Here is a 14,862-nt window from a genome sequence, read left to right as displayed (position 1 = left end):
TATGGAGAAATTATACAGTGGATTTGTCACTTAAAATATCGTAACTGTCTCTGGGACAATACCCCATGCTGAGGATTAATGGTCCCGCCGGACCTTTGATTCACCAGCGCCTTTTCTTCGCCCTTGACAAATTGGATTTTTAGGAATGGGAAGGTCGCCTGGACCATTGTGTGCTAGCCATTCAGAGGCCTCGATTATGCAGGGGGCTGAGGGAACCACTCCATGTGACCCTCTCGGGTGGGACTCTGCAGCTGCTTTGCAGCGCAACTCTCTCACCAAACTCCGCGCCCTTGCGCTCACGGTGCCAAAAGGCGCCCGCCCGGATTGAAAAGGCGCAGTGCATGCCCGACCGCGTCACTCCGCAGGCGGAGGACGCACGTCGGGGCGCGGCTCCCTGGCTAGCACGCGGATCTGGCTCTGTCACTTGCGCCCTGAAGAGGACCCGGCGCGCCCCAGCGCCTGCCTGGCGGCGGTGGCAACAATGCATGGAACCGTCCGCGCCCCGGCCACCAGCGTGAGTGCAGACTGCTGCATCCCCGCCGGCTTGCGCCTCGGGCCGGTCCCCGGCACCTTCAAGCTGGGCAAGTACCTGTCAGATCGCAGGGAACCCGGGCCCAAGAAAAAGGTATTGGCCATTCCGACCTTTGCCCCCTGTCACTCGCCCCACCTTTGCCCTGACTCAGAAAAGGGGTAGGGAAGGGAAGTGGCGGAACGGGGGACTGATTTTTTTACCTACTAATTTTGCCAAGTGGAAGGAGATTACGATTATTCCTAGCAAGTCTCCCTGAGAGCTGGACGTGGGCCGGGCTGAGGGGAGAGGGCATGCCTGAGAGGGTGCAATCCCGGGTACGGTGCACCAGGATGTACGTGGTGGGATCACTAGGTTTGGGTTCCCCAAAGCTCTCGAGTGTCTTCAGTTAGGTTTTGGACCAGCCGCCCCCACCATAACCCGACTCGGATCCTTCCCTCTTTCTGCTAATGTACACTTCCTCTGGGGGCATAGGGTGTCTAGGACTTTTCTTCCCTTCTGTATGATAATTTGAGACTTACATTTGTCTTAATTTAATTCCATTTCCTCTGAAAAAAATCACTGGGAGGCTCTCAATCCCTGGAAACTCCCCAGGTTTTTCTTTTCTCAGATTTACTTGTGGGTTTGGGGTAAATGGAGAGAGGGTGAGCCAGGTGGTGGTTCTGACGCAGGCTCTGAAAGACGGGGCTCCTACCCGCATCGGACACCTTGTCTCCTTGCCTACTGCCCGGCTCTGAGAGTACAAGGTCCCAACCTGGAGGCGCCAGGGTCAAACCACTAGCTCTGACTCCCAAACAGTGTCATGATCCCTGACCAGAGAGGAAATTTAAAGGCTCTCGCCTACCCTGGGGGGCTTCCTAGCGGCCAAAGGTTGGCAAAACAGCATTCAGGAAATGAAAGCCTTAGTCTGGCTGAGAAGGAAGGACCTTGACTTTCGCCGCTGCCTACAGTTTTCATATAAGAAGTATCTCCGATGTCCAGCTAACCCGACCGCATCTTGCTCCTGGCACAATCAACTGTCTTGCCCTCAACTCAGTCTAAACCCGAGTTTGACGAATACCACACCTTCCTCTTTAAACGCAATTTAATTGCTTTTAAATGACCGGCTAGCTACAGGCAAGATTTTTCTGCTTGTGCTTTGTTCCTAGAATTTCACTGCAGGTCTTGCTTGCACCTAGGTTGCTGTCAGCGAAAACTAGGAGGCGTGAGAGATGGGGAAGAGAGTAGGGAATGCTCGGCATCCTGGGATAGTCTTATGAATGTTGCCATTCTAGTGTTAGGGATGCTCTCTGAACAGCAAGTGGGAGAGATGGAGCATGTCTTGGTGCAAGATGAACCCAGGGGCTCAGGAAGAATGTCCTTATCCCACCCTATTTGCCAAGGTGTGTGTATGTGTGTGTGTGTGGGGGGGGTGGCAGTTGGGGTTTTTTACTAGCCAGCCTTCTCCATCCTTCAGTCTAGTACTCTTAGGAATTAACCTCCTCCCAGCAGCCCATGTCTCTTCTGACCAGAGAACACATCTTCTTGAATTGGGTGGGGTGGAGCATAAACTTTTCTTCTGGGTTGTGGGTCTGTCCGTGGCGCGAGGGAGAATGACCACTGCTTGTGTTGCAGGTGCGCATGGTGAGAGGGGAGCTGGTGGACGAGTCTGGGGGCTCCCCTCTGGAGTGGATAGGGTTAATCCGGGCAGCCAGGAATTCCCAGGAACAGACTCTGGAAGCTATTGCAGACTTACCCGGAGGACAGGTACTACTACGGGCTCCCCTCATCCTTGCCAAATTCTATTTATCTAATTGTTCCTATGATAGTCAACAATATAAAGAGCAAAGCACTGTAGCTGTAGGTCTTGTTAAGATAACCATCTCCATAAAGTCAATGTTATCGTATTTTTTTTTCCATTTGAAGGATGAAGGAAGTGAGGTTCAGAGAGATTCAGTAGCTTCTCCAGGGTTACACAGCCTCAGAGTTAGGATTTGAACCTTTCTTCTCAGTTGCATTTACCCTCGTACCCAGGAAATGACCGAACTTTTCTATTCCTTGCATCCCAGATCTTCTACCGAGCACTTCGAGATGTCCAGCCAGGGGAAGAGCTGACCGTGTGGTATTCCAACTCCTTGGCTCAGTGGTTCGACATCCCTACAACAGCGACTCCAACACACGATGAGAAAGGTATGACCTCTAAGAAGGCCTCCAGGGCTCATGGGGGTGGGCCAGACTCCAGCCCTCTTTAGTTCCCCATACTTGAAGGGCTTGTCTTTCTGTCTAAACTGAGTTTACACTCCCTGCACTTGCTTAGGCAGAGAGGAGACCTCATCATTACCTTCTTAAAATCAACAGTAAAAGGTAACAACAAGGACATAATCTGGCTCATCATGGCAAGGAAAATACTAAGTGAACTTCATAGGGTCATCCTTTCCCACTACATATCCAAAGCCACAATTTATTTACTCAATTAAGATTCAATCAAGAGGTCTTAAAATATTGTTACAGTAATTACATCATGAGTTCCAGAGAGCATAGCTCAAACCTGAAAACCTGGAATGCTTTTTACAAGGTGGAAGGGCATCTTTTCACTGGTTTTCCAGGAGAGCAATATATTCTTACAGCAATTTAGAAGCTTTACGGTATTCACAACTGGTCAGTTGGCAGGTACTAAGGCCATTCGGTTTAAATCGTATTTATTCATTTCCCCCTCCCTTCTTAAACTGAATCTGGGATGTATCCCAGTTTTCTTCTCAGATTTATTTGATCTCTTCCAAAGCCAAGAGCGGATTTATGCAAATTAAGGTGCAGTAACTAAAGAGAAAAACATTCTTAAACCTTCCTTAGAACACTGAAGAATACTTCCTGGGGAAAGAAGACTGGGAGGTGCTAAAATATTTGAGGTCTTGAGATTCCCTTTTCATACATAAATCTTCCAAGCTTGCTTTCCCCCCCCCTCCCTCTTTTCAGTTATTTTAGTCTATCTGTAATTGCTCCTAAAGATCTATTTTTTATTTAGGGTCAATATAATGACTGCTGTGAAATATTTTAACATAATCCCCTGAGATTCTGCTCAATCTCATTCCTTTAGAAGTACGTCCAAATAAATTAATAAAAATGTGAGAAATACTTTATGAATAAGACAGAATGAAGTTTATTTCACTTCAAAGTATTTCTTTCCTCTGTAAATTAATTCCATTTATTTTGTGAATAGATTTACATGAAATATATTCATAAAAATTATCCTAATGTAATTTGTTCTTTGCACCACATTATCAAATTCTTTTGTCAACTTCTTTCAGCAAAAGAGAAACATAAGAGCCCTACAGTACAGAACTCTCAAATTTGCCACTATAGAACAATTAGGAGGGTTACTGGCTTTTATACACAGAACACTCTTCTTTAGGCTCTTCCAAATAGTACAAAAGCAACTTGTTTGAATAGTGGCCTTCATGTTTTATTTAACCCAATGGAGTTTATAAACATCAGATAACATAAAAAACGACACAATTTTTCTTTTGGGGAAGGTGTGGTCATTATGAACTTAACATTCCCAGCTTGGAGCTTGACCTCTTTAGAGTTACTTATGAATTCTGTGTTTATTTATGAAGTGTGTTTGATACACTGGTCATGAGTTGGATTTTAGAGTCTGTATAAGATGTCAATTAGGATAAGCTGAAAAGGAGTATTGAATCAGAAAACACATTTTCCTTAAAATTTGGAAAGAGGAAGAAATACTTAGGGATGACTTCTATCTTTCCAATGCTGGCCAATTTCAGCAGGTTTCAAGTTCATAGTAAGATTAAGAATATTATAGCCCCTTTGTTTTAAGAGCAAAGCTTACTTGGCTTTGCATTGGCCAAGTCATTCTGGGGTGAACTCTGAAAACTCTCTTTAAAAAGAGGGATGAGAAAGAGGTTTTGAACTTTGGAGATTGATATTAAATCAATATACTTGCCAAGAAAACCCAGGAGATTATCCACCTCGCCAAGATTTATTTACATAGATGCCTAATACAAGGTAAATGGAATACTGAAATGGTTTTTTCCTAAGTCTTCTAAAAACAATTAGGATAGGGTCTCATCTTCCTCACCCATTTTTTTTTCTTCCTGCTTTCCCTTAGCCTATGTTAGAATAAACTACTTCTCATTTGAACTTCCATCTTACCTAGGGGGACTAATTCTTTTATGCAAAGATAAAAGTTAATATACATGAAGAAAAAGGAGATCTAGATTTTTTAAAAAATTTTAAGTTGTTGATAGACCTTTATTTTTTATTTATTTAAAAGTGGTGCTGAGAATAGAACCCAGTGCCTCACACATGCCAGGAAAGTGCGCTACCGCTGAGCCATAACCCCAACCCCTAGAAATTTTTTATTGTTATTTCTGTAGTAATGTTTTAAAAGTTTGAGCTGCTTGTATATAAAGAGGGAGAATTTAATTTTTCTATTAGATTTCGAGAGGCTGACGTATACTTTGGATACTTCCTTGTGACTCAACTTCTTTCTCACAGACAACCTACCCTTCAGTATTATCCATCAATAATACTTTAAACTTAATTGCAAATCACTTTTATGTGTACGGAAATAACATGACCTTCTTGAGTGGAAATTAACTTCTACTATCTGATAAGAATCTGTTTCATACATGTATCTCTTGATTGTGGTCACAGGTCCTTCCAAAATTAAAAAATAATACTAATAATATAAAATTAAAAAATTGACACCAGGTATGTACACAGTGCCTGGCAGAGAATTTTGCACTCATCAAAAGCTGAGTAAAAGCACATTTTGTGCATGAATGGAAACCTCACAGTGAAACCCATTAATTTGTATGGTTTCTTAATTCAGTCAATTAATATGACTGAATAATTATAATTAATATGAGTGAATAATTATTTCACTCGTATTTATGTAACAAAACATAAATATCTTCTTCAGGGACTTTACTAAGCTAGTATTTGTTCAGTTACTTAGGAATTAATTACCAGGTGGGACAACTGACAATGCAACATCATCCTTCTTAGAATATGATCATCCTTTCTAGAATATCAGGACGTAGAATTTTTTTCTCCCATCAAATTAAATGGGGTTAAAGAAGAAATTAAGATACAAATAATTTTGAAGAATGGCAAATCATAGTCCCCATGTGGTCCTTCAGTTGGTCACGCTCCAGGAAAACCTCAGGCAAAGTGTTTAAGGCTGGGAGGGGGTAAAAAGGGTGGGTAGTGGACACAAAAGACATTGTTCTATGAAAAGGAATGATTACATATGGCCCATACATACAGGATATTGTCTCGCCTGGTAATGAGGCGCTCACGACTATTAGATTGGCCTTTGTTCAGTGTATCCAAACTCCTTGACATACGCCACCTATTCTGCAAACGCCAACAGATGGGCCCAGGCACAGCACAGCCTCAACACTTGATTTAAAGCAACAGCTGCTCTCTGCTCTTCCCCTGCCAGCCTGCCTGAGCACTGCCCTTCCAAGGAAGATTTGCTAGGAAGGCCTGGAGGAAATCTTCGTTGGAAAGGCTCAGGTCACCTCTGTTAGTTATCCTCTGAGGAGTACTAGATGATGGAGAAGGTGACAAAGGTTGACCATTTGGGTTTTTTTTTCCCGGGGCCCTTGAAATAATGGGGCTACCGAACTCATTCACCAAACCCCAAGTATACTACTACTCCTCTCACACAGCTGGTCAAAACCTGGGCTTTGCCTGGAATGCCTTGTCGCTTTCCTTCTTTCTCTCTGGTTTGTTCCTCTCTCACAAGGTCGCTTTTCCCTTCTTTTTTGCCCAGGGGAGGAACGCTACATTTGCTGGTACTGCTGGAGGACGTTTAGATACCCTAACAGCCTTAAGGCACACCTGCGTTTCCACTGCGTGCTCAGTGGAGCTGGGGCCCGCGCCTTCCTCCACCACGAGCACGCAGCTCGCCAAGGCGCTGCCCCGGCGGATGGCCTCGACCTCTCCCCGAAACCCAGTGCGGCTGACTTCGCCGTGCCGGCTCAGGCAGGCACCTTACGGTCCCAATCACAGGCCGCGCAGACTCCCCAGGCCTGTGGGGCGCGGGAAAGCATCAAGCGCGAGGCCTCCTCGGTGCTTTCAGCCACTTCGCCACCCCCGGGCAAGTGGGGACTTCCCAAGAAGGGCAAAGAGCAGTCGGACCGTGCCCTGGACATGAGCGCGACAGCCCGAGCACACGGTCACTTCCTAGGCATTGTGGGGGGTTCCCCACCTGGTAGCGGCGGCCTGGCCTTCTACCCAGGTGTGCGCTCAGCTTTCAAACCCGCTGGTTTGGCCAGGGCGGCCGCTGCCTCGCATGGCGACCCCTACCGGGAGGAGGGAGGCGGCAAGCAGGGGGCTGGACTAGCTTTGGGGAGGCTCCTGGGAGGAGGCCGGGCAGGCGGGCGCCCCGGGAGTGGGGAGAACCCGGCAGCGGGAGGAGCGGGCCACCACCATCACCATCACGCACACCACCACCATCCCAAGTGCCTGCTCGCAGGAGACCCGCCTCCGCCGCCTCCTCCAGGCCTGCCCTGCTCCGGTCCCCTGCGTGGCTTCCCCCTGCTCCCGGGCCACCCGGAAGAAGCTTCTGCCTTCAAGCACGTGGAACGTGCCCCGCCCGCTACCGCTGCGCTGCCGGGAGCGCGTTTCGCTCAACTGCCCCCAGCGCCCGGGCTACCCCTGGAGCGCTGCGCTCTACCGCCCCTCGACGCGGGCGGGCTGAAGCCCTATCCGGGTGGCGAGTGCAGCCACCTGTCCACCGTCATGCCGGCCTTTACCGTCTACAATGGAGAATTGCTCTACGGCTCACCGGCCGCTGCAGCTTATTATCCGCTCAAACTGCATTTCGGTGGCCTGCTCAAATATCCAGAGTCCATCTCCTACTTAAGCGGGCCTGCGGCGGCTGCGGCTGCGGCGGCAGCAGCCGCAGCTGCCCTGAGCCCCGCGGAGTTGGGTTCCCTGGCCAGCATCGACAGAGAGATCGCCATGCACACGCAGCAACTGTCCGAGATGGCGGCCGGGAAGGGTCGCGGCCGCTTGGATTCAGGAACGCTGCCGCCGGCCGTCATGACGGCGGGAGGCGGTGGCAGCGGTGGCAGCAGTGGCGGTGGCGCGGGTAAGCCCAAGACGGGCCACCTGTGCCTCTACTGCGGCAAGCTGTACTCGCGCAAATACGGGCTCAAGATTCACATGCGGACGCACACGGGCTACAAGCCACTCAAGTGCAAAGTATGCCTGCGGCCTTTTGGCGACCCCAGCAATCTCAACAAGCACATCCGACTGCACGCCGAGGGCAACACGCCCTACCGCTGCGAGTTCTGCGGCAAGGTGCTTGTGCGACGACGGGACCTGGAGCGACACGTCAAGTCCCGCCACCCCGGCCAGACTCTGCTCGCCAAGGCAGCCGATGGCCCGGGCGCCGAGCCGGGCTATCCCCTGGAGCCTGGGGATCCCAAGAGCGACGACAGTGATGTGGACGTATGCTTCACTGACGACCAGAGCGACGCCGAAGCCGGGGGCGGCTTGGAGCGCGACTCGTAATGAGCCTTTCCAGGAAGGGGCGGGGGGCGTGGACAGAGTAGGACTTGGAGTAGAGGTTCTGTTCTAGGAGGAGGGGAAATCCTGTGGGTCAGAAGAGGGACTGGACTGACGAAGCCATTATTTTGGGGAGGGTGACAGATTGGAATGGGGAGAGGTCCCAGTTCGGGAGCAGAAACTCAACAAAAGATCAGAGATGGCTTAAAGAAATTCAGCCGCCTGGCCAGTCCGCGGATAGTAGGTCTCCCTGTCCCCAGGCCACTGCATTCCTTGGATAGCCCCACCCTTCCCCACTTCACAAAACTGTCCTGCGGTCAGCTTTGGGGTTTAGGGACACATTAATACCAACCTTACAGCGTCCTCAAGGGCGCAGATTTTAACTGCCACGTATTTTTAAATTGTACTGTTCTGTGGAGAAATTGTGCCTTTTGAAACGACGCTTGTGTGAATTTTACATTAGCATTTCACTGCCTAGACAAGGCAGTAATCACAATTCAGTAGTTGTGGCATCTATATGCTTGTTTCCGTTTCATTTGTTCTCATGTCAAAGACTTACACTTTGCCGCAGTGAATATACAGTAGTAGCAGGTGTACAAATTGGTCAAGTTACAATTATTTATGAGAGAATAATGATAAATGTAAAATAGCTAAAGCATGAATCTAAAAGCACGCAATATATAAATTTAAAGAAAATATCCTACTTGGTAGAGTACAAATGTATATGCTGTTTTATAATGAATGATGTACAGTGAATACAGAATTTTGGTCTTGTTTCCAGTTTGTGCAATCTTTAAGAAAAATAAAGATACAAATGAAATTTTGTTCACATAGTAGTTTTAGAAGTAGTTTAATTTGAAAACATTTTTCCAGGAGTCTTCACAATAAAATAAATTGTAGGACACATGAGTATCTTGACTGTTCATAGAGTAAATGTTAATGTTGTAATAGGGAAATATACCATTTTATATATGCGTACTTCACAGGTTCCCAGGTAGCAGGCAGATAATTGGTTTCTGAAACCATTGTTAATCATGCTAAGTGTTTTCATGCTTACTGAAAGAAGTTAAGGACCTTCAAGGAAACAACAACAAAAAACAAAAACAAAACAAAACAAAACAAACCCCAAACAAACAAAAATCACAACCAACCTCACAACCCTTTGTCAAAAAGAATTGTGGAACTGTAGGATCACTCTTTATTTCTTGTGTGTTTCATCTTGACAGAGTTTTCCTTGGGAGGCAAAAAAGGAAACTTGCTTAGTGCTTTTTATGATCCATACATTTTTGTATTCATTCAACAGATAGTAAGGGAGGAGCTATTTTGTTGGAGGGGCTGATATACTTGATTTACGTACCTACTCCCTAACCCTATGTGCTTCTTCCAATAGTCTTGTGCTGTCAGCATTTGATTCCATTTTACAGAAGAGAAAACATTCTTCGATGTCACTGGGAGGCCCATAACTAGAACAGCAAAGTTGGAAACAATGACTGTATTTGCTACTTTTAAACAATTAATGCTAGTTAATAGAAGGATATGAATTATATAATTTTGTGGAATAAAATTGGAAAGCAGAATCTCTCCTGCGTAGATATACTCTGGAGAAGATTACACTCTTAAAAGTGGAGGATCAGGTCCTCAATTAAGTCAATCCAGGTTGGTATCAATTTTTTAGGAGGCTGCTTCAAAGATTCTGGTAGGTCACCAAAGGGTCTGGATAAGATCCTGGTGATTTAACTCATTTAAGTATATATGCATTTTCTTTGTTAAATCTTGAATGCTTTGCAAGTCTTCTTGTTAAGAACAAACACTTTTCAGTCCATGGGTGGTTCCCTGGAACTTTTTCTGAAGCGTCACAGCAGGAGGCATCTGTGTGTGTGTGTGTGTGTGTGGGGGAAGGCATGATTTTTATTGATGGCGATCGGCAGATTTCTTGTAGAGAAAATTTATGCTGGGAATTATAGGTTTTTAGTGTCAGCTTACCAGAAAATGTTCGGAGTTGTAAAATAAAGCCTGAATGGGGGAAAATGTGTGGATTATAAGCATAAACAATTAGGTGATAAAGACACTATCATTTATTGAGGACCTACTCTGCCAGATTCTTATGCTACTTACAGTTTTATTCAAAGGAGGAGTTTTATTAAAAGTTTTTTGCAAAGCCATATAGGACTGAAAATAAACCCAAGCATTTGCTTGCTAAATTCGACAAGAGTTCTGATCTTCTCATCACCTTCGTAATATCATGGTCCTGTCCTTTGAAACAATTATTGCTTGAAACAAATCCACCCTAATAGTGGAATATTGGAAAACTTTTGAAATCAGATCATGTAAGTCCTCAGGGAAAGTGAGAAAGTCTGCCCAGATTTGAAACACTGGGAAAGTTCTATCAGCTCTAAAAGTATTGACCCCAGCCAATCCATTTCCTAGCTTAGTACTATAAGTCTTATCATTTTGTGTGAAAATAGCCCATAAAGAAAGAAAGTAAAAATAACTTGGTCAAAGGAAATATACTGAGAATTGATAACTGTTTAATAAACCCACCAGCTTTCTGTTTCCTCCTTTGTAACTTGTTATCTGATAGAAATTCTTAGCATAAATTCCAAAATAAAAATGAAAAATTGAATGTTGATCTAAAAAACTCTTAATACCAGGTGGCCTTTGATAGCTCCTATATTTGTTCATGTAGATATATACTGCCATATGTAGTTAATACTATTATTCAATGGCCAAGTCAAATCAGCGATACATAGGAATATAATATTACTTATTTTAAGTGGCTCAGTTGAATTATGTTTCTCAGATTACTTCTTTCCGTTTCCTATCCCCTTCTCTCTTCATCCAATTGTTCTTATTTTGAAGGTAACATCACCTGAAGTTTCTGGGAATCTAACAATATTTTGTACCAAAAGATTTTAATAATAATAATAATAATAATAATAATAATAATAATAATAATATCTTTTATAAGCAAAAGACACTAGATTGTTTGGACCTAGTTAATTTGGGCATTAAAATGTTTTGTTAACCTAAATAAATCAGATACATCTGGGTTTTAGTCTTGCCTCTGACACTGGTTTGGAATTTGGGGTCCGTCTCTATTGCCGCATTTTCATTTGTTAACGGCAAAATAAGCAATAGGGTAGTTTTGAACATTAGACGGGTTGATGCAAGCAATTTGCTTAGAATCGCGCCCACAGGTATTAAGCTCTCAATATAAAAATAACTCTAGCAATCCTTTGTGCTTTCAAGAACATCCACCTAAGGAGGCAAGGACTGGCGTATTTTTATATAATCATTAACACCTTTTTACAAGGCACTAGCTCTTCTCTTGGTTCGCTGAGAACTCCCATTCACTTCGGTAAATATAGGCCTTCCAAACTTCTTAAGTTCCCTTTTCAGGTTTATCTTTCCATTTCAAGCTCAGACGCCGGTTCGAAAATAGTTTGAAAGGGTTAATTGCCTGGGAAGAATACTTTCCCTGTTTGTTTTCGCTAACTTTTGAAGTGCTTGGCTGTGCGGTGCGGGTTGAGCTGAAGCCAAAGCAGACAGTAGGGGCGAGCACTAAGGCACCTCCTTCCCGAGCTGAGCAGAGCTCCAATAATCCGGGAGGAAGCAAGCCTTCATCTTCTCTAGGAAAGATACAGTTTAGATTTGAAGGGAAGATCAGTGGTTAGAACCGGTCCTGGGAACTGGGGGAACTGTGAGTGGCGGCGCAAGTGGGGAGGCTCCAGACCTGGGTGGGCGGTGTTTGTATAAGTCTTATTACTCCGAGGGCTCCCATTGGCTCATTTCTCCGAGGGCAGGTTGCTATTGGAGGCGGCCTGCAGCGCGCGAAGGTCTGGACGACGCTGAGCGTCGCAGTCGGGGCCGCTCTGTTAACCCTTCGGTCTTGGTGAGCTTGCCAGCGGCTGTTTGTGAAGGTGGCAACCAATAATTTCGTTCTACCCGGAATGGGGGTTTGCGAGTTCTGAGTTGAGGCCAAAGTCTGTGAGTCTTAACGCGTTCAGGAGTACATTCCGGGGCCCCAGGGGAAAGACAGACCCTGGAAAACCTGCGGCGCCCAGCTGGAGGCTGGGGCACTTCATCGTGAACCTCTCCCGGGTTAAGTGCTGCCCTCTGTGGCTGTGGGCTGCGGCACCAGCGCCGCGACCCCTCGCCATCTGCCACCTCCACTCCCAGCCCCAAAGAGAAGAGGGCAGAGGCGCTGGCGCGGTCGGGAGGTCACACTTGACCCTTGGCCACCCAGGTGTGAATTTTGAAGGGGAGGACTCAACAGACGGCGCCGCCTGCGTGTGAAGGAGAGTGGTGTTCGTTCTGGGCTGGGTGACCTTCCTACAAAAGATGAAAAGAGAGCTTCTGTCATCTTCGACTATAGTTTAATTCAAATTAGGTGAAAACATGGAAACCATTGGAGGGTCTTTCTAAAAGAGACCAAAGTTGGGTGGAGTCTATGCATACATGTAATCCCTTTGAATATATTGATTTTAAAGAACAGTGTGTTAATTATTTGAATTTTTAACTTTTCATGTAAATAGATAAAAACTAAAGGCAAGTTCTTTAAAGAATATAAAAATTATGGCATAAAAGATTTTTGGTGATTTGAGTTAAACCGATTAAGAGAAATGTTTTCATGTAGACTGAGGAAACTGTTTAAAATATTTTAGACACCTAAAAAACATCCCCACTTTTTTTTAAAAAACCATATACATTTTTGCATAATTTGATGTTGTGGGAAATGGTTGCAGTGTATTTCCTATTTTTAAAATGTTGGCAGTACAATAATGTTCCTGGAGGTTACTTTAAGTGGAGAATGATTTAAAATCCAATGTTCCATGGCAAGTTGTATTTGAATAGAAAGCCTTAGGTGGAAATGTCTTAAATGACAGGAGATATAGTGAGGAGAGATGCAATAGCAGATGACTTTACATAAGAACACAGTGAACATCAGAGATTGTTTTTAATATATATATATTTTTAATCCTTAAAAAAAGGAAGAAAGATAAGATACTGTGTTTGACACTGAGCAGTTGATTCCTGAATTACCACCTTAAGGAAAATGGAAACATGACCAGCTCAGATTCAAGCTCACTTGAGGGCATTGGACCATAGCAGAATGCATCTGTGAGCAACAAAATGCTTTCAGGTATGCTAAAAGTCAATCCAATGAGAAATGAGTCAATGTGGGATGTCGCATTTTATAAGCTTATTTGTGATTTTCAGAAAGCAGGAGAAAGAAATGCCTTAGCAATCAAGAAAATGTATCGAGAAGAAAATACATTAGGGAGTTTATGGGATAGGCTTTCTGAATTATTTAAAGTGAACATACTGAAATCTGGTTTCAGGGTATTATACATCTATAGGTATTTATACATATATTCTGCCCTACATTGTTTCAAAAATTAATTTGTGTATTTCACCCTAAACTAGTAGTTTGGGACTTTGTGGTTTTGTATTGGCCAATATTCTCCTCAAAAAATGAGAAAAAAAAATGACTTTGCCTTAAGATTCTCTTAACAGTACTCATTTCATTAAATCTTCATAATCTCACTTAATCTTTTTAACAATCTATTTTACAGATAATGGAAATGAGGCTTATGTTTTACAGCCAGCTAGAAAAATTCCCCAGATTAATTCCTATTCCTGTTGACTCTACAGCCGCACTCTTAACATACCATATGCCCTCTTTAAAACACTATCATTTGATATAGGAGGTGTCCAGAAACACAGTCTGAATTCTTTGTAACTGGATCCAATGAATGTTTCACAGGCTGATGATAAGATTAACTGAAAGATCAATGCATTCCCAGGCTTTTTAGCCGGGACCAGAGTTAAATTAAGGACCATCTTTGATTTGTTATATACTTGAAGTCATTTGAATTTTGGTATATTACAACTGAATTCAGTTTGATCTAACCTAGCTTGATCTTATTAAACACGAATATATGTATATAGGGGTGGGTCTAGAATGGGCTACCTGAGATGGTAAGGATCCTATGATATGCTATGATATGATATGTTATGATAGTTTGATTCTGTTGAGAATTTCAGGACACTGCCAGAGAACTACCCAATTTCCAAATTAGGACCTAACAGTTATTTCAGTCTCCTGGCATACCTTCACCTGGGGTATACAGTTCAGTTGATTTTAAAACTCTTTCACATATAGCAGACTGGATTCCTGGAGTCTGGGCCAGGCAGGTACAGAGTTGGGGCTCATTGGCTTGAAGCTGCTCAGCAGATGGTAGAGCTAAGGGTGATCATGACCTGAGAAATGCAGAACTCAAAATAGAATTCCAGGCACCTTATCACTTGCAAGAGCCTGGCTGAGACAGAATCCTTTAGAATACAGTTGGAAGAATGGAACCAAGCTAGAACAAAAATATTGGGGTGGAGTAGATTATATAGAAAAGGAGGCCTTGAACAACTGGAAGCTGGATGTAGACATTGTCTTAAAAGTTAATTTTGCATTTTAAATAGGTAATATCTCACATATTCAAAGGTCAAAACTAAATATATATATATTTAAAAGTAAACATTTCTTCAGTTCTGTACATTCTTGGCAATCCATAGGTTCCTATCACAGATAGATGTAAGATTAAGCTCACTGGCAAGAGACCCTTATAAAACCTGTAGTTAATTTTGTATTCTAAATTCTGAGATTTTTTTTTCAAAATTAAAAAGTCTGGATCTGTACTTTATAACAATTTATTTTTACTTCTTATATACTTCTAGTCTTTCTTTTTAAAGTGTTAACAATCAAAAATGGATATAATCGTGTGTGTGTGTGTGTGTGTGTGTGTGTGTGTGTTGTA

At 43.9% G+C, this 14,862-nt stretch overlaps 1 protein-coding gene across 1 annotated transcript; it reads left to right on the top strand.

Moving 5' to 3' along the window:
• Nucleotides 1-241: 241 nt before the first annotated feature.
• Prdm13 (PR/SET domain 13) lies at nucleotides 242-8,879 on the top strand. The gene is given in 5 exon segments (XM_078019568.1): nucleotides 242-408; nucleotides 411-625; nucleotides 2,144-2,275; nucleotides 2,578-2,698; nucleotides 6,309-8,879. Coding segments are annotated over 5 exon segments (2,283 nt in total). The 5' UTR covers nucleotides 242-341; the 3' UTR covers nucleotides 8,057-8,879.
• Nucleotides 8,880-14,862: the final 5,983 nt, after the last annotated feature.

The sequence above is a fragment of the Ictidomys tridecemlineatus genome, chromosome 8 (genome assembly GCF_052094955.1).
Source record: "Ictidomys tridecemlineatus isolate mIctTri1 chromosome 8, mIctTri1.hap1, whole genome shotgun sequence".
Classification (NCBI taxonomy): domain Eukaryota; kingdom Metazoa; phylum Chordata; class Mammalia; order Rodentia; family Sciuridae; genus Ictidomys; species Ictidomys tridecemlineatus.
This window is presented reverse-complemented; position numbering and strand designations above follow the sequence as displayed.